The sequence below is a fragment of the Staurois parvus genome, unplaced genomic scaffold, assembly GCF_062004578.1.
Source record: "Staurois parvus isolate SC_StPar_1 unplaced genomic scaffold, SC_StPar_1.0 ptg000096l, whole genome shotgun sequence".
In the NCBI taxonomy this organism is placed as follows: domain Eukaryota; kingdom Metazoa; phylum Chordata; class Amphibia; order Anura; family Ranidae; genus Staurois; species Staurois parvus.
In genome coordinates this window covers 3875241-3900869 of record NW_028317892.1, presented here as the reverse complement: position 1 = coordinate 3900869, position 25629 = coordinate 3875241, and the positions used below count along the sequence as shown (strand labels likewise).

The following is a 25629-nucleotide window of genomic DNA, read 5'->3' as shown; positions in this document are numbered from 1 at the left end:
TGTGTCTGTCCCTAAGTAACAATTCTGTGGCCCTAAGTAACGTTTCTGTGGCCCTAAGTAACGATTCTGTGGCCTTCAGTAACAAATCTGTGTCCCTCACTAACAATTCTGTGTCTGTCCCTAAGTAACAATTCTGTGGCCCTAAGTAACGATTCTGTGGCCCTCAGTAACAAATCTGTGTCCCTCAGTAACAATTCTGTGTCTGTTCCTAAGTATCAATTCTGTGGCCCTAAGTAACGTTTCTGTGGCCCTAAGTAACGGTTCTGTGGCCCTCAGTAACAATTCTGTGTCCCTCAATAACAATTCTGTGTCTGTCCCTAAGTAACAATTCTGTGGCCCTAAGTAACGTTTCTGTGGCCCTAAGTAACGATTCTGTGGCCCTCAGTAACAAATCTGTGTCCCTCAGTAACAATTCTGTGTCTGTCCCTAAGTAACAATTCTGTGGCCCTAAGTAACGATTCTGTGGCCCTCAGTAACAAATCTGTGTCCCTCAGTAACAATTCTGTCTGTCCCTAAGTAACAATTCTGTGGCCCTAAGTAACGTTTCTGTGGCCCTAAGTAACGATTCTGTGGCCCTCAGTAACAATTCTGTATCCCTCAGTAACAATTCTGTCTGTCCCTGAGTAACAATTCTGTGTCCCTAAGTAACGTTTCTGTGGCCCTAAGTAACGATTCTGTGGCCCTAAGTAACGATTCTGTGGCCCTAAGTAACGTTTCTGTGGCCCTAAGTAACGGTTCTGTGGCCCTCAGTAACAATTCTGTGTCCCTCAATAACAATTCTGTGTCTGTCCCTAAGTAACAATTCTGTCGCCCTAAGTAACGTTTCTGTGGCCCTAAGTAACGATTCTGTGGCCCTAAGTAACGTTTCTGTGGCCCTAAGTAACGTTTCTGTGGCCCTTAGTAACAATTCTGTGTCCCTCAATAACAATTCTGTGTCTGTCCCTAAGTAACGTTTCTGTGGCCCTAAGTAACGTTTCTGTGGCCCTCAGTAACAATTCTGTGTCCCTCAATAACAATTCTGTGTCTGTCCCTAAGTAACAATTCTGTGGCCCTAAGTAACGATTCTGTGGCCCTCAGTAACAAATCTGTGTTACTCAGTAACAATTCTGTGTCTGTCCCTAAGTAACAATTCTGTGGCCCTAAGTAACGTTTCTGTGGCCCTAAGTAACGATTCTGTGGCCCTCAGTAACAAATCTGTGTCCCTCAGTAACAATTCTGTGTCTGTCCCTCAGTAACAATTCTGTGGCCCTAAGTAACGTTTCTGTGGCCCTAAGTAACGATTCTGTGGCCTTCAGTAACAAATCTGTGTCCCTCACTAACAATTCTGTGTCTGTCCCTAAGTAACAATTCTGTGGCCCTAAGTAACGTTTCTGTGGCCCTAAGTAACGATTCTGTGACCCTCAGTAACAAATCTGTGTCCCTCAGTAACAATTCTGTGTCTGTCCCTAAGTAACAATTCTGTGGCCCTAAGTAACGATTCTGTGGCCCTCAGTAACAAATCTGTGTCCCTCAGTAACAATTCTGTGTCTGTCCCTAAGTAACAATTCTGTGGCCCTAAGTAACGTTTCTGTGGCCCTAAGTAACGATTCTGTGGCCCTCAGTAACAATTCTGTATCCCTCAGTAACAATTCTGTCTGTCCCTGAGTAACAATTCTGTGTCCCTAAGTAACGTTTCTGTGGCCCTAACTAACGATTCTGTGGCCCTAAGTAAACGTTTCTGTGGCCCTAAGTAACGATTCTGTGGCCCTAACTAACGTTTCTCGGTCCCTAAGTAACGTTTCTGTGTCCCTAACTCTCTCCCTGCATACAGCCAGGTCTGCCTCTGTTGAATGACTGGAGGCAAATGGAGAATTCTAAAATGGCCGCTATTTATAGCTCGACCATTACACTGTGCTGGCTGGCTGGCTGCTGATTGGCTAATGCGATCACATGTCATGAATGAATGCATTATGGGTCAGCGCGCCTTGTCTGCGCGCCTTCCCAGACATCCCCGCTCCGTCGTCGCACATGTCGCCGCCATTTTAGGAAAAATTTCCTAAATTTTCCTAATATTCGAAACGAATTCCACTTCGCCTACTTCGATTCGCTCATCTCTAACAGTAATATACCGAAACGTGCGGATTGTTCCCGATTGGTGTGCTATTACTTTGTGGAACGTTTCGCCGAATGGTTCACAAAATATCGGCGTTTTTGTGGTGAAATTGGTCCCATAGGAATGAATGGCGGAATGTTCAAAACTAGAGTGGGAGCTGACAAAAGCTAGAGTGTGAGCTGAAAAATCAGGACATGATTTCTAAACTGCCATCACTCCCTCATTTTCAAGCCCACCTACACAAATCTTATATCAAAACGTTCAGCTATCCCTGCTGCCACTAAAAATGTCCACGGCTAAGCCATAGTCCTGTTAGTTTTCACAATATGACCATTTGTTTGCAACTCACGCTGCCCATTGACATTCATTGAAACTCCACTCTAGCCACCTCAAATTTGAAGGGCAATTTCTAAACTGCGACTGTGCCTTCATTTTTAATATTTCAGAGACATACTATACATCAAAATGTAGGTCCGGGTCTTATGATTCTCACAATATAAAGATATTCGGTATAGGATTTATAATTTTTAAACTACAACCGTTTGAAGATGGCAACTGCCGGTGAAGTGAGCAAGTTGGAGCAGTTTGTTTTTAACCGCTCTTCTCTGACCTTGCTGTAGAGTGAGTTGCATGAGTTTTTAACCCACTCCATAAAGTTACTCTGCCCAGTCCAACCTTTTCACAGTTACTCCAGCCACTCCAACCACACAACAGTTACTCAAGCCACTCCACCCAGTTACTCCGCCCACTCCAGTTGTAGACTACTGATGGAGGCAAGAACACTTCACACAATTTCCCCAGAACCTGTAGCTTTTCTAGTTTACCAAAGCTGGTTCACTCAGTAGGTGCACTTCTGCGTGGAAACCAATCAGCTTCCAGGTTTTATTACTAACGGTTAATTGAACAAGCTGAGGTTAGAAGCAGAGTGGCTACAATGCACAGGTGCACCAGATTCTGAGTGAACCAGCTGTGTTGTCTTACACCCCGTTCACATCAAGCCCAACTTTGAAATTGTGCTACTTACAGTGAAGTCGCACGATTACAAAGTCAGGGGACATGTTGATTTCAGGTGCGATTTGAAAGACATAAATCGCATGCCACGTCGCACCCAGTGCGACCGGGTTCTTATTCTGCCTAGATAAGACCTTTAACCGCCTCCTGCCCACCATATAGGGAAATGACGGGTGCAAGGCGGTTCTCTCGTTCTGGGAGGATGTCATATCACGTCCTCCCACTCTAACCGTGCATGCGTGCCCCCCGGTGTCGTGCAGTGCGGCGATCGCTGGTGCGCTGTGTCTCTGGGCACAGCGGATCACCAGTCATTGGAAAGAGCCAAAGACCTCGGCTCTGTCATGTGATCAGCTGTGTCCAATCACAACTGAACACATGTAAATGAGGAAATGCCAGTTATCATGCTGACAGCTCGTGAGGAGAGGAGAGCCGGTAATCAGCATTCCTCAGAGGGGACATATACAGTGATCATCAGGGCACTGATGATCAGTGTGCCCTGATGATCAGTGTAGCCCCAGCAGTGCCACCTGTCAGTGCCCATCAATGCCACCTGTCAGTGCCACATCAATGCCACATATCAGTGCCTACAGGTGCACATCAATGCCACATATCAGTGCCCATCTGAGCTGCCTTTCAGTGCCACCTATCAATGCCAGTCAGTGCCACTTATCAGTGTCAGTAAGTGCCGCCTATCAGTGCCAGTATGTGCAGCCTATCAGTGCGCATCAGTGCCGCCTATCAGTGCCCGTCAGTGCTGCCTATCAGTGTCCATCAGTGATACTTGGACCAGCATCTGGCTCAGTCTCTCAGCAGCGCCGCTGAGAGCCCAAGCCAGCCGCTCCAGCACCCTCCACAGCCCAGTGCTCCAGTGAGAGCTGGAGGAGCAGAGCAGAGAGCCTGGTGACTAACAGTCACCAATTTTTGCTCAGAGAAGAGGAGGAGAACTGAGTGAGCAGTGATCTTTGATCGCTCAATTCTCAGTGCAGAGGCGGCGGGGGGCAGATGCAGCTTTGGATCGGGATATAGTTTTTTTTTTTGTGAGCCTCAAACTATTAATTTAATTTACTTTTATAGGCATATATTATATGTGCACTATTGTGCAGCAGTGTCAAGACTACAGCTGCTCTGTAGCAATTTAACAAAGACATTTTTTTCTTACCAGTAGTATTTAGTGGGAACTGGATTTCCAGTTGCTTCACAGCACAGGGTCACTTTATGTCCTATTCTTCTGATTTTTGAGTAGGGATTTTGTACTATGTATGGTTTTTCTGGAAAAAAAATGTAAAACAAATTAATATAAGTACTATAACACAGTTACATCAACTGTAAGTCAACAATAAATAGTTTCCTCTTAAATTCCAATAACGTGTTACTAATAATCCTCTGCATTGTGTAAAAAGGATGTTTTATCCTGTCTTCTCTGATTTTCCCTTCTTCCACTGTCCCGAATCATATCCTGATAGAACAGAGCCTTGGGGCAACATGCTCAGTTTGGTGTGTATTGCTAAAGAGGTTTTTTTTTCCTGGCAGAATGCATGTGATCAGCACAGGGCAAATTAGCACTAACCAGACAGAGGGTCAGAGGATATAGCCTCATAGTACAATCAGGGGAGAGTGAAAACTCCTCCTACAAGCTTTAACCAGTGCTCTGCTGGCCACTGATAGAAGTCACAACACTGCTATATACTGCTGATAAGAAGAGGTATTTAGCAATTTATATTTACTAAAATAATTGCATTTCCATGTTCTGTGTACTGTGGGAGATCCGATATAGTGAATGCAGGGTCCTGGGTTTAGTAACACTTTAAAGTTATCTGTGTAAGGGATTTACATAGTATATCTATTATTATTATGTATTTTCAGCTAGTGTCTGTTTTAAATCCTTTTGATCCTCTACCCATTCATTAATTGCAAAGTAAAAAAATATCAACACTGGTTTATTGAAAATATGTATAAACTCCCCCCTACCCACTCAATTACCACTCTTTTGCTGGTCTATCTGAATAATGTTTTACCCTATCTGAAAAGTTAAAGGTTCAGTAGCAAAACCTCCATACATTTTCACTCAAGGACATCAAACCCTTCAAGGAATAGAGCATGCCTAATTTTCACTTAGTGAATGAGGTAAAGCTGTGCTGACCTTATCTTCTCCTGATATACTAAGCTTAAAGTAGAACTATATGCAAAACATTTTTTTTATTTTGGATAGAGTAAGGGAGGGTTATATAAAAATTATTTGGCACTGCACTAATAGTGATTATATATATCACATAATCAAGAAAAAAATAAGATAAAAAAAACTTCACAAATCGAACATATAAAATGGAATCACCAAAAATAGAATAGAATGCACATGAAAAATCCAAAAATAATGGATAACAGTAAAAATACACCCAAAATAATTTTTTCACCTTATTCCCCAATTAGGGGTCACTGTTATATGGTTCACTTTAATCTAACCAGTTTATATTTTGGTTTGAGTTTTTGGCTGATCAATTTTTCAGCAACTGCGTTGCATCATATTAGCTTTGTGGTTTTTCACTATTCACCACTTTTTTAATAGATTTTTCTTTATTTTTATTTATGTGCACTATGTGTGTTTTTATTCTGATAATTTTATAGCCACTATTAGTTGGCACACAGTATACCTGAAGGTATATTTTCACACCATAGCACTATTTTAGAGCATATTTAGCACTGCCATGTTGGGATCCCATTTGTGGAATTATCACTCTTTATGCTGGCACCATTTATGGTTACTAAGAGTTGTCAACTATAGTCAGCTATTTATCATTAATGGTGTACCTAGGTTACACCTTAGATTTATTATTTTGGGTGTATTTTCACTGTTATTCATTATTTTTGGATTTTTCATGTGCATTCTATTCTATTTTTGATGATTCCATTTTATATGTTCGATTTGTGAAGTTTTTTTTTTTTATTTTTTTCTTGATTACCGTATGTGATATATATAATTACTATAAGCGCAGCACCAAATAATTTTTATTTAGAAATTTTCCATTGTGGTATATGGTAAGGTGTTGGCAGCTTTATATAGAGATTGGCAATTTAGAGCGTGGGAGGACTATATAGATATATAAGGGAGGGTTATAACCCATGTAAGGTTTATTTTTTACATCTGTGTCCTGTTGGGGAGATTTACCTACACTTCCTGTCCCATAGCAAAACAGAAAGTGAGAGGAAATCCCTGCAAATTAAGGGAATCTCTTTGGGCCCCCAGGTCACCTCTTTTACTTTTCTGGGGACAATTCAAAATTTGGGATTTTTTCTTACTTTCAATTTCAATGATTTTGGTAAAAAGGACAAATAGAGAGGGTGTTCCAATCCCTCTTCCCTCTATACAAACTGAAAAAAAAAAGTTTTTCCTTTAGTTATACTTTAAGAGAAAATCTTTTTTTTAAAAATGTGAACATTCCTTTAGTAAATCAACCCAAATGGCTTGAATTCGAACATACACTATATTGCCAAAAGTATTGGTCCACCTCTCCAAATCATTGGATTCAGATGTTCCAATCACCATGGCCACAGGTGTGTAAAATCAAGTACCTAGGCATGCAGACTGCTTCTACAAACATTTGTGAAAGAATGGGTCGCTCTCAGGAGCTCAGTGAATTCAAGTGTGGTACCGTGATAGGTTGCCACTTGTGCAATAAAGCCATCCATGAAATTTCCTTGCTACTAAATATTCCACAGTCAACTGTTAGTGGTATTATAACAAAGTGGAAGCAACTGGGAACAACAACCACGTAAAATGACAGAGCGGGGTCAGCGCATGCTGAAGTGCACAGTGCGCAGAAGTTGCCAACTGTCTGCAGAGTCAATAGCTAAAGACCTGCAAACTTGATATGGCCTTCAGATTAGCACAACAGTGTGTAGAGAGCTTCATGGAATGGGTTTCCATGGCCGAGCAGCTGCATCCAGGCCTTACATCACCAAGTGCAATGCAAAGTGTCGGATACAGTGGTGTAAAGCACACCGACCAGAGTGATGAATCACGCTTCTCTGTCTGGCAATCCGATGGCCCTGTCTGGGTTTGCAGTTGCCAGGAGAACAGTAATTGCATGACTGCATTGTGTCAAGTATAAAGTTTGGTGGAGGGGGGGTTATGGTGGGGGGTTGTTTTTCAGCGGTTGGGCTTGGCCTCTTATTTCCAGTAAAGGGAACTCTTAAGGCATCAGCATACCAAGATATTTTGGATAATTTCATGCTTTCAACTTTGTGGGAACAGTTTGGGGATGGCCCCTTCCTGTTCCAACATGACTGTGCACCAGTGCATAAAGCAAGGTCCATAAAGACATGGATGAGCAAATTTGGGGTGGAGGAACATGACTGGCCTGCACTCAACCCAATAGAACTCCTTTGTGATGAATTATAGCGGAGACTTTGAGCCAGGCCTTCTCTTCCGACATCAGTGCCTGACCTCACAAATGCGCTTCTAGAAGAATGGTCAAACATTCCCATAGACACACTCTTAACCTTGTGGGCAGCCTTCCCAGAAGAGTTGAAGCTGTTTGAGCTGCAAAGGGCGGGCCAACTCAATACTGAACCCTACGGACTAATGCAGGCCATAGATGGGGAGAAAAACTGCAGATTTTTCTTTTAAAAAACGAAAAATCGGTTGTTCAAGTGGCCGACGTTACCATCAATGGTAAAAAAAATCGGTCGATTTTCTACCCGTCTAGAGCCGGCAAAAAGTGTCCCTGCAGAGAGCTCTGCTATTTCTTTGACAGTTCTCTGACAGTTCCTTGACATTTATAGAAGTTGCAACAATGTATCTATTTGTTTCCATTTAGGATACAGATGTTTTTATTCGGAAACAAATAGATACAATGTTTCAACCGCTGTAAATGTCAAGGAACTGTCAGAGAACTGTCAGAAATAGCGGAGCTCTCTGCAGAGACACTTTATGCTGGACTGGAATTCTTCTTATTTTCATCCTACTTCTTCTTCTTCATCATCCTCATCCTCATCCTCTTCTTCTTCTTCTTCTTCTTCATCCTCATCTTCTTCTTCTTCATCCTCATCCTCATCCTCTTCTTCTTCTTCTTCATCCTCATCCTCTTCTTCTTCTTCTTCTTCTTCTTCCTCATCCTCATCCTCTTCTTCTTCTTCTTCTTCTTCTTCATCCTCATCCTCTTCTTCTTCCTCATCCTCTTCTTCTTCCTCATCCTCATACTCTGCTTCTTCATCATCCTCATCCTCTTCTTCATCATCATCCTCATCCTCTTCTTCTTCATCATCCTCATCATCCTCTTCTTCTTCTTCTTCTTCATCATCCTCATCCTCTTCTTCATCCTCACCCTCTTCTTCTTCATCATCATCCTCATCCTCTTCTTCTTCTTCTTCTTCATCCTCATCCTCTTCTTCTTCCTCATCCTCTTCTTCTTCCTCATCCTCATACTCTTCTTCTTCATCATCCTCATCCTCTTCTTCATCATCATCCTCATCCTCTTCTTCTTCATCATCCTCTTCTTCTTCTTCTTCTTCATCCTCATCCTCTTCTTCATCCTCATCCTCTTCTTCTTCATCATCATCATCCTCATCCTCTTCTTCATCCTCATCCTCTTCTTCTTCATCATCATCCTCATCCTCTTCTTCTTCATCCTCTTCTTCTTCCTCTTCTTCTTCTTCATCCTCTTCTTCATCGTCTTCCTCTTCTTCTTTTTCTTCTTTTTGTCTTCCTCTTGCAGGTCACTGCTCATGCGCAGATTTTTTATCGGTAAAAAATCGGCCGATTTACCCACTAATTGCCGCGAAAATCGGCCGATCGGCAAAATCGGCCGATTTTTTTCCAACTTTACCGAAAAACAAAAACGGCCAAAATACCGAAAAACGGCCGACCAAATCGCCCACTAACGATCCGAAAATCGGGCGATTTTATTTTCGGCCGAAAAATCGGCCGATTTTCGACCCGTCTATGGCCTGCATAAGACTGGGATGCCAATAAAGTTCATGTGTGTGTAAAGGCAGGCGTCCCAATACTTTTGGCAATATAGTGTACAGTATATCCATAGCAGGATCTGCTGCACAGGAAATTAGCAGATCCACACAGATCCTTACCCAGATATGACCGAATATCTAACCCAATCCATACTCTATCTAAAACGAAAAAGATTAAGTTAAAGTGGTTTTAAAGGTTCAGTTTCTAAAAAAAAATAACAAGCATGTCATACTTACCTGCTCCGTGCAGTGGTTTTGCACAGAGCAGCCCCAATCCTCTCCTTCTCAGGTCCACTGCTGTTACTCCTGGCTCCTCTTGTTGACCAGTGCCCCCAATAGCAAGCCACTTGCTATGGTGGTGCTGGTGCTGGTGCATGCTCGCTCTTGAGCCTGACTTTATGCATCCTTAAGACAAATAGAGCTGCAGCTCGGACCCGCCCTGCTCTCTCCTGATTGGCTCACTGGCTGTGATTAACAGCAGTAGAAGTCAATGGCTTCTGCTGCTGTCTCAGCCAATGAGGAGAGGAAGTCCAGGCACAGCCAAGGCTCCCATGCACATCGCTGGATCGAGATGGGGCTCAGGGAAGCCTACCCCACCCTCACCTAACTGCCGATCTCCTCCACTCCTCTTACTGTCCCCCACTATAATGTACAGCGCTGAGCAAACCTTTTGGTGCTATATAAATACTGTATAATAATAATAATAGTGTTGGGGAAGTAACACAGATGAGTTTTCACCTTAATGCATAGAATTCATGAAGGTAAAAACCCTTTTGCCTTTACAACTGCTTTAATCATTGTGAGTGAAACATGTCACAGGGGCCTGACTGATGGGTAGGGATTTGAGCCAAAGCCTTTCTTTAATTTACATCCCACAGTGTGCCGTGATAGTTGTGAGATGTGCCTGCCAGCACCTGAATGCAAAGTGTAAACCCAGGAGACTAATACTGCGGGCTTGGAGCGATGCAGATTTGTTATGGTATTTGTGAGCCCTGTCTGGAACGGTCTATTATCTGATGTCTATGGGTAGTCTCTATATTGTTTACACAGGACTAAGAATTGGGAATGCAAACAACTTAAAGCGTAACTCCACTTTTGTTGAGAAAAAACATTTCCCTCTGTGTGATCTATGTACATCGCAGGGATTTTAACAAACTTTGTTGCAGATTCCTACCATTTCTTTTTCTGAAGAAATAGATGTTTGTTTGTCTGTGTCAATGTGCAGTGTGAATCTGTATGGAAGTGATTTTATAATTATCACTCAGTTGCTGCACTTGCAGGGCTCTAATGGGGAAGTTGGCAAGGTTTGCATCCCTTTAGACATGTGGTCCTTTTTGGAGTATCTCACCAAAAATGACATTTTTGTTGCAGGGGATGCAAAAAATCTGATGTGTATCTAAGTGCAAACTTCTGGGAAAATCAGTAAGCCAATCACACAAGCAGGAAATTACATTTGTACATCTGTGTCCAGGACGCCTACCGATGGCAATATTGCATTGCATTTTACAGAAATTTACAGCACTGCACACTGAAAAGGATAGGTAATTTTTAATAACATTCAAAAACATTATGACTTGAGTTGCAATTATATATGCTCTATTGTTTTTTTTTTTATTTGTGAATTTTTACCTGTGTATAAACAACACAGATCTCTCCTCTGTCAGCTACTGCACACTGCTTTGTATGGCTCTGCACAGCAAAGCCATACAAAGCAGTGTGGTTACAGTGGAAAAGCACATACACAGCACACAGTTAACCCTTTGATCACCCCACATGTTAACCCCTTCCTGCCCAGTGTCATTAGTACAGTGTCAGTGCTTTTTATTAGCACTGATTACTGTATTGGTGTCACTGGGAATGTCAATGACACCAAGTCAGTTACCCCCAGTGTCAGAATACCCGCCGCAGTCCCGCAGTCTGGCAATCTAGTATATAAGTTGCTGATCGCCGCCATTACTAGTAAAAAAAAAAAAAAAAAATCCCAGTATATATACCGCCATTTGTAAACGCTATAACTTTCACTGTAAACCAAATAATTTACACATATTGGGAATTTTTTTAGCAAAGACATTGTAGCAGAATATATTTTGGCCTAACTTTAAGGCAAAATGTGATTTTTAAATTTTTTTTTACTGGATATGTTTAATAGCAAAAAGTCAAAAATATTGTTTTTTTCTCTAAATTGTCTGTTTTTTTGTTTATAGCGCAAAAAAAAAAAAAGTGCACAGGCAATCAAATACCACCGAAAGAAAGCTCTATTTATGGGATGAAAAGGACGTAAATTTAATTTGGATGCACTGTTGCATGATTGCGCAATTGTCAGTTAAAGTAATGCAGCGCCGTATCGCAAAAAATGGCCTGGTCAGGAAGGGGGTAAGTGGTTAAAGACTGCATTTAGTTTGATAAATCAATTCTTACAGCATTATTCAGTATGGGAATTAAACTGACCGACGGAACCATCAGAATTAATCTTTCATGCATATAGCTCAAATACTCATGTATCTGGTTGTTATAGGTTGCTGTACTATGTAGTTCAGATTTGCTCTTTGCACAACATTATTGAATACATTGTTACATTCATATCTATGCAACTGATTTACCTAATTTCTTTAAAGCAGTTTCAAAATAGAAGACATTAGGTTCTTTCCTCATGCTTTGCAAGGTTACAGATGAGAATCCATCCATCTTTACAGTGATGTTTGAGGGAATATCCATACAGACCCCTTTTAACGTAAACAAGCCATGCTGGTCTGTTGCACCCAGGATCTTCTTATTCAGGAACACCTTGGCATTGTGAAGGACAAAGCCGTGTATGCTTTGAATCTTACCCAACAAAGTGTGATTGCTGCAGTAACACCCAGGACACAATTCTGAGTTTTCTGTAAAAAAAAGGAAAAAACATTCAATAGATATCTTGTTGCTTGCTCAAGATAAGGCTAGAAAAACTTATGTTACATTTTCATCACATTTGGTCTGTTAGATCAGCAAAACTCACCAATAACTATATAGTGCAAGAACCTACCTGATTAGACACATTGCTCAGAAAAATTAAAGAAGCACTTTTTTAAATCAGAGTATAGCATCAAGTCAATTAAACTCCTGGGATATTGATCTGGTCAGCTAGGTAGCATAGGGGGTTGTTAGTCAGTTTTAGCTGCGTTGGTCTTAATAAAAATAACAACAGGTGCGCTAGATGGGCAATAATGAGATGACCCCCAAAACAGAAATGGTTTTAAAGGTGGAGGCCACTGACATTTTTTTCCATACTCATCTTATCTGACTGTTTTTCATTAGTTTTGCATTTGGCTAGGGTCATTGTCATTACTGGTAGTATGAGGCGATACCTGGACCCTACAGAGGGTGCACAGGCAGTCCAACTCCTCCAGGATGGCACATCAATAAGTGCCATTACCAGAAGGTTTGCTGTGTCTCCCAGCACAGTCTCAAGAGCAAGGAGAAGATTTCAGGAGACAGGCAGTTACGCTAGGAAAGCTGGATAGGGTCATATAAGGTCCTTAACCCATCAGCAGGACCAGTATCTGCATTTTGTGCAAGGAGGAAATCTACAAAATGACCTCTAGCAGGCCACTGGTGTGAATGTCTCTGACCAAACAATCAGAAACAGACTTCATGAGGGTGGTCTGAGGGCCCGACGTCCTCTAGTGGACCCTGTGCTCACTGCCTGGCATACAGAGCTTGATTGGCAATTGCCATTGAACACCAGAATTTGCAGGTCCACCATTGGCGCCCTGTGGTTTTCACAGATAACAGGGTCTGTAGAAGCCGTAGAGAAGTTATGCTGTCTGTAACATTGTTCAGCATGACTGTTTTGGTGGTGGGTCAGTGATGGTCTGGGAGGCATATCCATGGAGGGACCCACAGTCCTCTACAGGCTAGACAATGGCACCCTGACTACCATTAGGTATTGGAATGAAATCCTTGCACCCATTGTCAGACCCTATGCTGGTGCAGTGGGTCCTGGGTTCCTCCTGGTGCATGACAATTCCTGGGCCACATGTGGTGAGAGTATGCAGGCAGTTCTTGGTGGATGAAGGAAGTGATACCATTGAATGGCCCCCATGCTCGCTTGACCTAAATCCAATCGAACACCTTTGGAATATTATGTTTTGGTCCATCTGATGCTGCCATGTTGCACTTCAGACTGTCCAGGAGCTCAGGGATGCCCTGGTCCAGATCTGAGAGGAAATACTCCAGGAAACCATCCATCATCTCATTAGGAGCATGCCCTGACATTGTCAGGCATGCATACAAGCACATGGGGGCCATACAAACTACTGAGTACCATTTTGAGTTGCTGTAATGAAATTTCAGCAAAATGGACTAGCCTGCTGCATAATTTTTTCACTTTGATTTTCAAGGTGTTTATGAATTCAGTCCTCTGTAGGTTGATCATTTTCATTTCCTCCAAACAATGGGGCATCCTTACGTTCCTAACACCCAGTCCATATTAGTATAGATATCCAGCATGATATTTTTTCCCATTGACATGTGATGTGTTTTCAAAGTGTTCCTTTAATTTTTTTGAGCAGTGTATAATTTAGATGGAATGTTTAGGTGGTGCCCCAAATGAAATAGTGCTTTCCAATTTTTATAATCCTACAGACCAAATGAAAGGAGAATCTAATTGATTTGTGTACATACCTTTTATCTGCTTCTGCAATTGTAGTAGAGCATCCATTTACTCAACATTCTCAGAGTCAGATGCAGACCTCTTTAATTCCATTTCCCACAAGAGAAAAAGCTGTTTGTTCTACTTTGTCCTTTGAATACTGATTTTGAATGGGAGTGACTGATTTGTTATAATCATCTAGTGCACTCTTTGGGGGGTATTTACTAAAACTGGTGCACACAGTACATGGTGCAGCTGTGCATGGTGACCAATCAGCTTCTATCTTCAGCTTGCTCAGTTCAGCTTTGACAATAAAACCTGAAAGCTGATTGATTACTATGCACAGCTGTACCGGATTCTGTTTTCAACAGTTTTTGTAAATCTCACCCTTTGTGTTCTTATGAAAAAAAATCTGCATTGTATAATTCTATTTAGAAGTAGTTAAACCTTGTAAAGTATCTCCCCAAGACTAAAATTTCAATTGCAGAGGATGTCTAAAATCTGACGTAGTGATTAGTGAAGACTTACAGTCATGGCCGAAATTGTTGGCACCCTTGATATTTCTCCAGGAAATCATGTATTTCTCACGAAACGTATTGCATTAACACATGTTTTGCTATACACATGTTTATTCCCTTTGTGTGTATTGGGACAAAACAAAAAAAGGGAGGAAAGAAAGCAAATTCGACATAATGTCACACAAACCTCCAAAAATGGGCTGGACAAAAGTATTGGCACCCTTTCACAACTGCGGATAAATAAGAATGTTACAAGCATGTGATGCTCCTGTAAACTCACCTGGGGCAAGTAACAGGTGTGGGCAATATAGAAATCACACCTGAAAGCAGATAAAAAGGAGAGACGTTCACTTAACCTTTGCATTGTGTGTCTGTCTGTGCCACACTAAGCATGGACAACAGAAAGAGGAGACGAGAACTGTCTGAGGACCTGAGAACCAAAATTGTGGCAAAATATCAACAATCTCAAGGTTACAAGTCCATCTCCAGAGAACTAGATTTGCCTTTGTCCACAGTGCGCAACATTATCAAGAAGTTTGCAACCCATGGCACTGTAGCTAATCTCCCTGGTCGTGGACGGATGAGGAAAATTGATGAAAGATTGCAACGCAGAATAGTCCGGATGGTGGATAAGCAGCCCCAAACATGTTCCAAAGACATTCAAGCTGTCCTGCAGGCTCAGGGAGCATCAGTGTCAGCGCGAACTATCCGTCGACATTTAAATGAAATGAAACGCTATGGCAGGAGACCCAGGAGGACCCCACTGCTGACACAGAGACATAAAAAAGCAAGACTACAGTTTGCCAAAATGTACTTGAGTAAGCCAAAAGCCTTCTGGGAAAACGTCTTGTGGACAGATGAGACCAAGATAGAGCTTTTCGGTAAAGCACATCATTCTACTGTTTACCGAAAACGGAATGAGGCCTACAAAGAACAAAACACAGTACCTACGGTAAAATATGGTGGAGGTTCAATGATGTTTTGGGGTTGTTTTGCTGCCTCTGGCACTGGGTGCCTTGACTGTGTGCAAGGCATCATGAAATCTGAGGATTACCAAAGGATTTTGGGTCGCACTGTAGGGCCCAGTGTCAGAAAGCTGGGTTTGCGTCCAAGATCCTGGGTCTTCCAGCAGGACAATGACCCCAAACATACGTCAAAAAGCACTCAGAAATGGATGGCAAAGAAGCGCTGGAGAGTTCTGAAGTGGCCAGCAATGAGCCCAGATCTAAATCCCATTGAACACCTGTGGAGAGATCTTAAAATTGCTGTTGGGAAAAGGTGTCCTTCCAATAAGAGAGACCTGGAGCTGTTTGCAAAGGAAGAGTGGTCCAAAATTCCGGGTGAGAGGTGTCAGAAGCTTATTGATGGTTATAGGAAGCGACTGATTTCAGTTATGTTTTCCAAAGGGTGTGCAACCAAATATTAAGTTAAGGGTGCCAATACTTTTGTCCAGCCCATTTTTGGGGTTTTGTGTGACATTATGTCATATTTGCTTTTCTGCCTCTGTTTTATATTTGTTCCAATACATACAAAGGGAATAAACATGTGTATAGCAAAACATGTGTTAATGCAATACCTTTTTTGTGTGAAATACTTGATTTTCAGGAAAAATATCAAGGGTGCCAACAATTTCGGCCATGACTGTATCTTCTTATCTTAGTCAACAAGCCAATCACACAAGCAGAGAACTACATTTTCGGAGCATTCTGTACATGTACAGAATGTCCACAGGTTGCCATATTGTGTTAAATTTTACAGAAACTTACAGCAGCTGCAGACTGTAATGAAAAGGAAGTTTTAAAAATATTAAATTACAATATGGCTTTAATAGCAACTGTATATGCGAAATTATGAAGCGGTCAGATTAATTCCTAAATAAGGGATTGATTGGTTGGCCCATATAAATGGGAATTCTTTTGTGAGAAGCTGTTGAGTTTTCAGGGATTTATAATACATTTAATATGTTACTATTTTTAAGTTGAATGCATTAAACTACACTACATACAAACTGAATAAACTAAATTGAATGGAAGAAAACTGTGCATCCTAACCCCCTGGGGCCAATAAAATACCATTCCCCATTTCCTATCATTTGATACGATAATAATGAATGAAAGTGAAGCAATACAGACGCCTATTTCTAGCACATATACTGTACATGATTTAGAAGTTTTGTTGAAACACATGTCTTACATCCTCCAAAGTAGGAGGCAGTAACCTTTTAAAGCAGATTTGGGTGTTAAGTAAATAAACCCCAACTGGGAAGAAGGGGTTTGGATAACAAAAAAGGGGTACCTGCTTTCATAGTTTTTACTTTTACTTGTGGAGATGTATGAATATGTAACTGGTGGACAGATGCCGATATATACAACCAAAGGCAGCAACATGTTTTGATCTGCTTTTACATATAGCTGGTATGGCAGTTTAGTGAAGGTAGCCTTCAATTCTGTCTTTATTTGATGTAAAGCTGGTTACTAAGGAAGAGTTATGGGCATCATTAGTGTAAAGTTCAAACACTTTTTGGACATTTTTGAATACATACCAGATGCAAGCTCTTCTATTTCAGTGGCCAATACAGGGTGATAGTGGGAATACTGAAGATCTCCAATTCTACAGTAAGCACTGCATAAGCCCCACATTCTGTTGAGATTATCCTGTTTGTGTTGCTGCTTGACATAAAATTGCATTCAGCGATATTTTCCTCACCTTTACAAGGAGTTCTTCCACATTTCTGAATTTGGAAGGAACGCCCTGAACAAGTAGCTGTCTTACTGGAACAGACCCGGCGCCTCACACTTTTCCCTCCTCCACAAGTCTTTGTACAGGATGTCCATGCGCTCCAAGGAGACCATCTTCCTGTTAAAAAGATGGATATATATAATAGAATTAAATATTTAAAACAAACTTATTTACACCAGTTGTAATACAATAACAGCAAATGCTTTGTTGCAATTATTTTAGAAAAACTCGTTGGGATCTGGATAAAGCTTCACTGTAGAACAAAAAGGTATTTAAAGTGTATGAAAATACATCTCTTGTTTGCTCCAGTGTGGTCTGTTAAATATACCATTGCAATTGTTTTATTAAAGTGCAAAAAATATACCTGCTGTCCTACCAAAAATTCAGTGAGCTTGTAACATCCTGTGCACTCTACCCAGTTCTCTTCTGTGAACATGCTGTAGTCCAAATCAGGAGCAAGAACCCTAGGACAGGAAGTGTATTCCTAGCCAGATGACTAGGTGACTACAAAGCCTGAAAAAGCAAATGCATCCAACACATCTCAGGACTAGTAAGCTGCAATATATTACATTTTTATTCTTTGGTTTAGATATACAGTAGTTTAATTCCATGTTCTAGATAAAATTCAAACACTGTTAATATCATCATGCTAGTGACCTACTGTTAAATGTGTTTTAGTGTACAATGTGTTTTGCTTGGTAAAAGCCTAATCATAGCTCTGGGTCACAGGTGTGCCAACATTTACTAATTGACAATCACATAAACGTATGTATGACGTTAGCATGTTCAGCATTGGCATGTTCTCCGGTTGTTTGTCTGCCTACAGTTGCGTTCTTAAAGCTTCTACAAACTGTAGGGTTGATTTATAAAACCGAAGGGAGGCTGCAAAATCTTGTGCAACTCTACATAGAAAGCAATCAGCTTCCATTTTTTCTTAATTGACCAAGCTTAAGATAGAAGCTGATTGGCTACCATGCACAGCTGCACCAGACTTTGCATTCTCCAGTTTTAGTAAATCAACCCGTCTCTGTTGTATTGTACTGTGCTAAATCTAACAAGCTGGCTAAATGTATACAGTATGTATTATTGTCACTGAGGCAAGACCGCTACACCTTTCTTTATCATAGACAGTGTAGTAGGAGGGGTAAGGTGGGTTGTTGGGGAGAGGTTGGAAACTGGTCAGGTTAGCTCTGAACTTAAGGAGAATTGTAAGAAGTCAGTGCATGACTGAACTACCTGCAATTATACTTTATTGAACTACCAGTTTGGGTGGATTGATCATTTAAAGTAGAATTTCCAGTAAATACAATGATCTCAGGTTCTCCCAACACATATAGTTATAGTAAGTAGTTTTCTTTTCCCTTTTGGGATAAAGGTGTTGCATAAAGAAATCAAAGCTGGTCATTGTAGGCAACCCTGTTGGTGGTAAATGGGAAGGTCTTTGGATCATATAATTTTCTTAGCCCTCATGATTCTCACCAACACATGGAGAAGAAACACAAACTCTTCGCTCTGTAGCTTCTCCCAAACATTTTTCCAGGCTCAGTGTAGCTGCGGGCTGCACAGTCATACAGGAGCGTCGTCTTATCTGTATTCCCATTCCTCCACAGGTTGTTGGAGAGCAGGTGCTCCAAGGAGTCCAGTGTGACCAGTACAGCAGATCTGTCATGGTACAAAGTGACATTGGTGCAAGATGTAAATCGTGAGGTGTTGAATGGTACAGTATGTTTGGAACATCTTACATGTATAGTTATTTTTAGGCCAATAAAATGCTCAATTTATTTTTCACCTGCATGGTCTGATTGGTTTTATTTGCATTCTATTTTTCTTGACATGTCTTTATTTTTTTTTTTAATGTTTCATGGAAAGTGCCCATATATATGCAGACAGCTTTTCTCCATTATGATTCAATGACGTGTTTTAGGAAATCCACGCAATTGTGATTCAACAGTTACAAGATTTTCTTTATATTTGGCAAGCATGAAACATAAAAAGTGATATTGTTATTTTTTTTTGGATGTTTTTGGTTTTGGTTACTTTTTTGCCTGAGTATAGATCTATGCTTGTCCCAAACATGTTTGAAGCCAGTTTTTTACTTTTTTTATTTACTGTTGACTGGCTCACTACCTCTGCTGGAAGTTTGTTGCAAGCATCAAATACTCTTCCAGTAAAATAATACTTTCTGAGATTAATTTTGAACTTTCCTCCAGTTAGTTTAGGGTCGTGTCCTTGTGTTCTTGCTTTTAGTTTCATATTGAAACTAATGCCCTTCCAAACCTTAGTCACCCCCTTGATTTAGTTAAAGGTTTCAATCTTGTCTCCCCTTTCCCTTCTTTCCTCCAGACTGTACATGTTAAGTTCCTGAAGTCGCTATGAAGTTGATATGTTTTATCCCCCAGGCCTTTAACCATTTTTTAATAACCATCTCTGGACTCGTTCTATCTTATTAATATCTTTTTGTGAGTGAGGTCTCCAGAACTGGACACAATATTCTACATGAGGTCTAACTAAAGATCTATATATGTCTAAATATGGACATATAGCATATACTATCATTCAAGAGATTAAAAACATTTGAAATTTGTTGATTTCCCAAGCCACCTGTTTTTTAAACTAATTTGCTATGCATGACCAGTGACCTTTCCAAAATCAGCACTATTGGCACCCATACTAGGAAATTATTGTAATCTGAAATTTGCAGGGAATTTGTACAAATTGGGTATTTCATTACTTTTTTTGGAACTTTATTTCTTCAAATGTTTCTTTTATTTGTTTTTTCTCTTTTCATGGTGGATACATCAAGACATAAGGCCTTGTATGCAACTCTGTGGCACAAGATCATTTATAAAAGTAACCTGTCAATAAATTAACCAGCTATTAAGATCTCTGTTACAAATATTGAAGGGAGAGAACTTACACAGCTATTTGAGCTCTACCTCCTTCCAGCATAGCACAGAGACTTCTTATGAAAATGCTGATGACAGCATACAGGGGTCTTTAGGATTTCAATTGAAACACAGCAGAAAAACAGACTGTCACGTGGCTCTTATACTTAGCATTGCACTGCACATTGTAACATTTAGGAGCTAAACTGATAAGATTTGGGGTTTGCTACTGGACCCCATCTGTCACTGACAGCCAACAGTGCTAGTGCCTTAACAATGGCTGCAATCTCCTGTTTCCCGTATGATTAATTACAGCATCACAGGACATTTTATAATGTGAGGCAGTCAGAAAATATACAATTTTAGCATGTGTTTTCTTTAACCATTTAATTAGATCTTAAACCCAAACTTTTTGATTTGGATGGAGCATATATTTAAAATCCCTGTCAGTTTTTTTCTGTGGACTGTTGGGAGATTTCCCTTCACTTTCTGTCCTGGAGAAACAAGGAGAGGAAATCTCTGCACAAAGAAAGGAAATCCCCGCTAGGCATTTGACATTGGAACAGATGTCCCTGTTGGAAGATTTCTCTTTACGCCCTGTTACAATAACTATTATTTAAAATTTCCACTAGCTTTCTTTTTCAGTGACAATGGCCACCTGCAAAAAATAGTCAGAGTGAATCTCCTCAGCAGGGATACAGACAGCAATAAAAACCTTTTAACATTTTAACTATTCTTTTTGAGTAAAATGATAATATAAATGTAGATATTATGTATTATTATAGCACATTATTTGCCCTATTTATGAGAATGGCTATTCAGTGATAGAAATGGAAAAGGAAGTTTTCTACATTATCTACTTACCAAGTGGGCACTGAAACCGAACATGGTAGTTAGAGCAGTTGTAACCTTTCTGTTGTTCTTTGTTGATGCACCAGAAGCCTTTCTCTGGATCGGTGTGTACAACTTCCTTTGTGTCCTTTGGAGTAGCCCATTCTGTTGTTCTAGCCTCAATGGCAACAGGTCTGAGGCACAAACGATGTGGGTAATAGAAGCGAATAGCCTCTATGGTTTCAAAATCTCCATTACCTCCTGGGTGGTCTACATTAAACCAGGAGGTCCAGTCTGTAGCACCTGAGATTTAAGACATAGATTTCAAAAGAGTTGAAGACTGATGATTTACATATTTGAAACACGTGGACTCAATCTTTAGAATTCTGTGAAGTTAGTATTCCTTATCCTGCCAATCAGAAATGCTAAAAAGTGGTGGGCACACTATTGGAAACCAGAATACAGAGACACACTTTGTAGTAATTAAATTTAGCTGGCAGAATGAGCTAGTAATGAATTATCCAGCCAAACAGTCCTTGGTACTTAAAAAGCTGAAATGTTTAATTACATACTGGCTGTTTTTTTTTTCTTTTTTTAAGTTCAAGGTCCATTAATGTGATTTCTGCACACCCTCTCATTCATATCTTTTGCTACTTCTGAAAATGATAAACAAACTATCCTTCCCGCAAGCTCTTACTCACAAAGTTTATAACAGCATTTTCCAAGTTAAGATAAACTAGCTCAGATCTCTATATTGCTGACCTTAAGATGGCCAAATACATTAGATGACAACATGTACCCCTGGATGGGGAGCTGCTTATATAGTAATGGCCAAAATATTGGCATCCCTGCATTTCTGTCAGGTAATGCACCACTTCGACCAGAAAATTGTTGCAATTACAAATGTTTAGGCATTATTTCTTTTGTTTGTATAGGAATGACAAAAGAAAGTGGATAAACAAAAAGCTACATCTGACACATTCCACGCAAAACCCCAAAAATGGACTGGACAAAATTATTGGCACTCTCAGTTTAATATTTGGTAGCACACCCCTTGGGAAAAATAACTGAAATCAACTGCTTCCTGTAATCACCAATGAGTTTCTTACACCTCTCTGCTGGAATTTTGGACCACTCTTCTTCCGCCAACTTCTCCAGGTCTCTCAGATCGGAAGGGTTAATTTTCCCAACTGCTGTTTTGTGATTTCTCCACAGGTGCTCTATGAGATTGAGATCTGGACTCATTGCTGGCCACTTCAGTACTCTCCGGCACTTTGTCTGAAACCATTTCTGGGTGCTTTTTGACGTGTGCTTTGGGTCATTGTCTTGCTGTAAGACCCATGACCTCTGACGGAGAGCCATCTTTCTGACACTGGGCCCTACATTGCACCCTAGAATTCTTTGGTAGTCTTCAGATTTCATAATGCCATGCACACGGTCAAGACATCCAGTGCCTGAAGCAGCAAAGCAAACCCAAAACATCAGTGAACCTATATCATGTTTGACTATAGGGACTGTGCTCTTTTCTTTAAAGGCCTCATTTCTGAAAACAGTAGAATGATAGGCTTTACCAAAAAAGCTATAATTTTGTTTTGTCTGCCCACAGCACATTCTCCTAAAAGAATTTTGGCTTCCTCAGGTTTTGGCAAACTCCATTCTGGCTTTTTTATGTTTCTGTGTCAGCAGTGGGGTCCTCCTTAGTTTCCTATTATAGCATCATCCCTTTTCATACAGATTGTGATATATAGTGCGAGCTGACACAGCTGTACCCTGTGCGTGAAGGTTTGCTTGAATTTGTCTGGAGGTTCATTATCCATCATTCAAACAATCCTTGTAATCTTTGATCAATTTTTCTCTTTCATCCAAGTCCAGGTAGATTAGCTACAGTGCTGTAAATGTCTTGGCAATGTTGCACACAGTGAACACAGAAACATTACGATCTCTGAAGGTAGACATGTAACCTTGAGATTGTCCATGCTTGTCCACAATTTTTGTTCTCAAATCCTCAAACAATTATTTGCTGCTTTTTGTCTGCTATGCTCCATGTGTGGCACACAGAGACACACAACAGAAAGGTTGAGCCAATTTTTCACCATTTTAATTGGTTGCCGGTGTGATGTCTATATTGTCATCACCTGTTGATTGATACAGGTGAGTTTAATTACAAATTACAGGAGCATCACAAACTTTAAATGCAATTTCTCACAATTTTGAGAAGGTGCCAATAATTTTGTCCAGTCAATTTTTGGAGTTTTGGGTGGAATGTGTTAGATTTGGCTTTTTGTTTCTCCACTTTTTTGTGTCATACCAATACAAAACAAAAGAAATGAACATGAGAATGCCTAAATTTGTAATTGCAACAATTTTCGGACACAAATGCAGGGGTGCCAATATTTTTGGCCATGACTGTATGTTGAAAAAATCATGTCAACAGAGGTTTGATGGAGAAGAAATGAACAGACAATTTGAAAAGTCTTGTGTATTCATTAGTGTTTTCTCCTTAAAGGTTAAGTTCACCTTTCGTAACATGTTATGTTACACTCATATTCAGGGTGTAACATGTGACATGTTACATTCAGACTGCTGTGGAGTGCCGTGGTAGTTCATTGACGCTTTCTGTCAGAATATCTGCTTGCTCGTACATCCTGTATGGCAAGCAGATATTCTGACAGGTCTGCAGGAGACATGCATGTCCCTAGGTGTGCATACACATAGTATTGGTCTAAGTGTCAGTGCTGACTGGTCTTCAACTTGTTCCATGCTTCGCATATGCTCCTGTTACCGACCTAGCTTTTTTCTGACCTGATTTTGGATCCCGCTCTGTACTGTTGCTTAACTAGATTGTGACCTCAGCTTTGACCCTAACTTTGATCTGGCTTCTACTGTAGTGCTTGCTTGTCACTGACCTCAGCCTGCTCTGTTACTTTGCTACTGCCTCTGATTCTTCTCCATGCTACTGCTTACATGACTCCAAGATTTAGCTACAGTTTCAGGTATACTCCTGCTGTCTGCCTGCTAGTGTCGCTGGCCAAGCCAGAGTTCTTTTATCTTTGTGATCAACATCTCAAGTTTGGGGTTTTGCAAGCAACATCTTCCAGCACTTGTGTTCCTCCTGTTCTGTAAAACCATCTGTCTCATTATCAGGGGCAGTTAGGCAGAGGATTAAATAAAAGTCATACTCGTCATTTTGGTCTCTTATTTGGTACGTGACAAGCCACTTGTTAATAGTAGGACTGGAAGATTCAGATGCATGAGGACGGTCGGATCACGTCTATACCTTCAATCACTGTCTGATGTGCAGTGCTGCCTTTAAAATCAGACACTCAGATGACTGGTGTGTACACTGTTCTGCACAATGACTGATTTAGAATAGGGTAACTTTGAATATCTGGGACAATGGTTAATATAAAGTTAGTTTCATATTGAAATATACATCATGTAAGAAATATATGTTTAAAACTGCACAACTATTAGCAATATTTTAGCTACAAGGGAAGTCTGGTAGGATCTTCATAATTTCATCAGTGGTCCTTTGCATACTTTCTAACCATCTTAAAGTCTAATTTCTCCTGTACCAAACAAAGGGTGTTGTTGCTCCTCTTATTGCATTCTACAGTGAATTAAAATACAGATAGAGCCATAATTGCTGCTACATGTGTGCAAACCTGAGTGCTCAAATGCAGAGATCTTACCACTGCTGCCCCCTAATGTTGTGTACTGTATAAGTCTAGCTTCACACCTATGCATTTTCCGTTGTGTTTTGCAGAAACGCACAGCAGTTCATTTAACATGATTTCCTAGGGGACATGTTCACATCTCTGCATTTTCACCCGGTGCATTTCTTGGAAAGGGTCAGGGACTTTTATACCCCTGGTTCACATATCCACGTTCCTGCGGGCTGCGTCTTGCGCGGACATGAGAGCCCATTCATTTGAATGGACTCCCGTGCACCGGGACACGCAGGGAAGAAGTCCCTGTACTTCTTTTGAAAAGGCAGCCCGCACGGGAATCTCAGTTCCCAGTACGGTTGCGATTTCCAGTGCGGGTGGCGTGCCATTAGAACTAATGGCACGCACCTGTGTGTCCGCATTCTTCTGCGCGGGTGGTGTGGCTGCACGGATTTTTGTGCGAAAATGCAGCGGCACCACCCTTACATATGTGAACCTATCCTAAAACACAAAATGTTGCGTTTTTGGTTCTATAGACTTTAATGGAGATGCTGCAGAAAAGCATGTAGTGCGTTTCTAATGCGTTTTGACACATTTTTTAATGCCTTTTGTATTGTAATCTGCCCAGCAACGAGCTGAAAAAGAAAACCCGCAAAACGCATCCATAACGTGTCAAAAACATGTGCAAAAACACAAAACAAACTGAAAAAGTACTGCAGAAATGGATCAAAAGCAAATTGCATAGGTGTGAACCTAGCCTAACTAAAGACAAAACTTTCTTTTAGTTTTGGATAGAGTAGACAGGGAACATCTGTCAGTTTTTTGCTGTCTGTTACCCTGTTAGGGAGATTTACCCACTCTATTTGTGCCTTTTACTGTTAATATTGAGAGTAAAAAAAAGAAAATCACACATTTTAGATTGTTACCTTAACAGTAATAGAGGGGAAATCTTTTAATATGGACACTAATTCTGGTGAAAAGAGGGGGTTCCTCTAGCTTCCTCTTTTGGCTATGGGACAGGAAATAAAGGGAAATCTCCCCAATGGGACACAGGTGGCAAAAAAGTGGTCATAACCCTCCCTTACTCAATATAAAATTAGTAAAAAGGTTTTACCTTTAGTTCTGTTTTAACCCATGTCAAAACTATAAAAAAAAAAATGTAAAGCTCCATTCCAGGAATTAGAAACAAATCTGCCCTTGGAGAAAAAAAATCAACCCATGTGGGGACATTCCTCTGCCCCCTCCTCTTCTTTTCCCTGCACTACAAGGATTAAAAGCTTGTGATGTCCACAGG

The 25629-nt window shown here is 40.6% G+C and overlaps 1 protein-coding gene across 1 annotated transcript in view; it reads right to left on the bottom strand.

Annotated features, from left to right (window-relative positions):
• CILP2 (cartilage intermediate layer protein 2) overlaps positions 1-25629 on the bottom strand; it is a 79045-nt gene that overhangs the window by 29725 nt on the left and 23691 nt on the right. Inside the window, exons 2-6 of the mRNA XM_089670838.1 lie at positions 20701-20970; positions 18431-18613; positions 16919-17068; positions 11665-11943; positions 4263-4371 (exon numbers count right to left, since the gene is read on the bottom strand). Coding sequence (XP_089526964.1) covers positions 4263-4371; positions 11665-11943; positions 16919-17068; positions 18431-18613; positions 20701-20970 — 991 coding nt within the window. The remainder of the gene's footprint in view (positions 1-4262; positions 4372-11664; positions 11944-16918; positions 17069-18430; positions 18614-20700; positions 20971-25629) is intronic.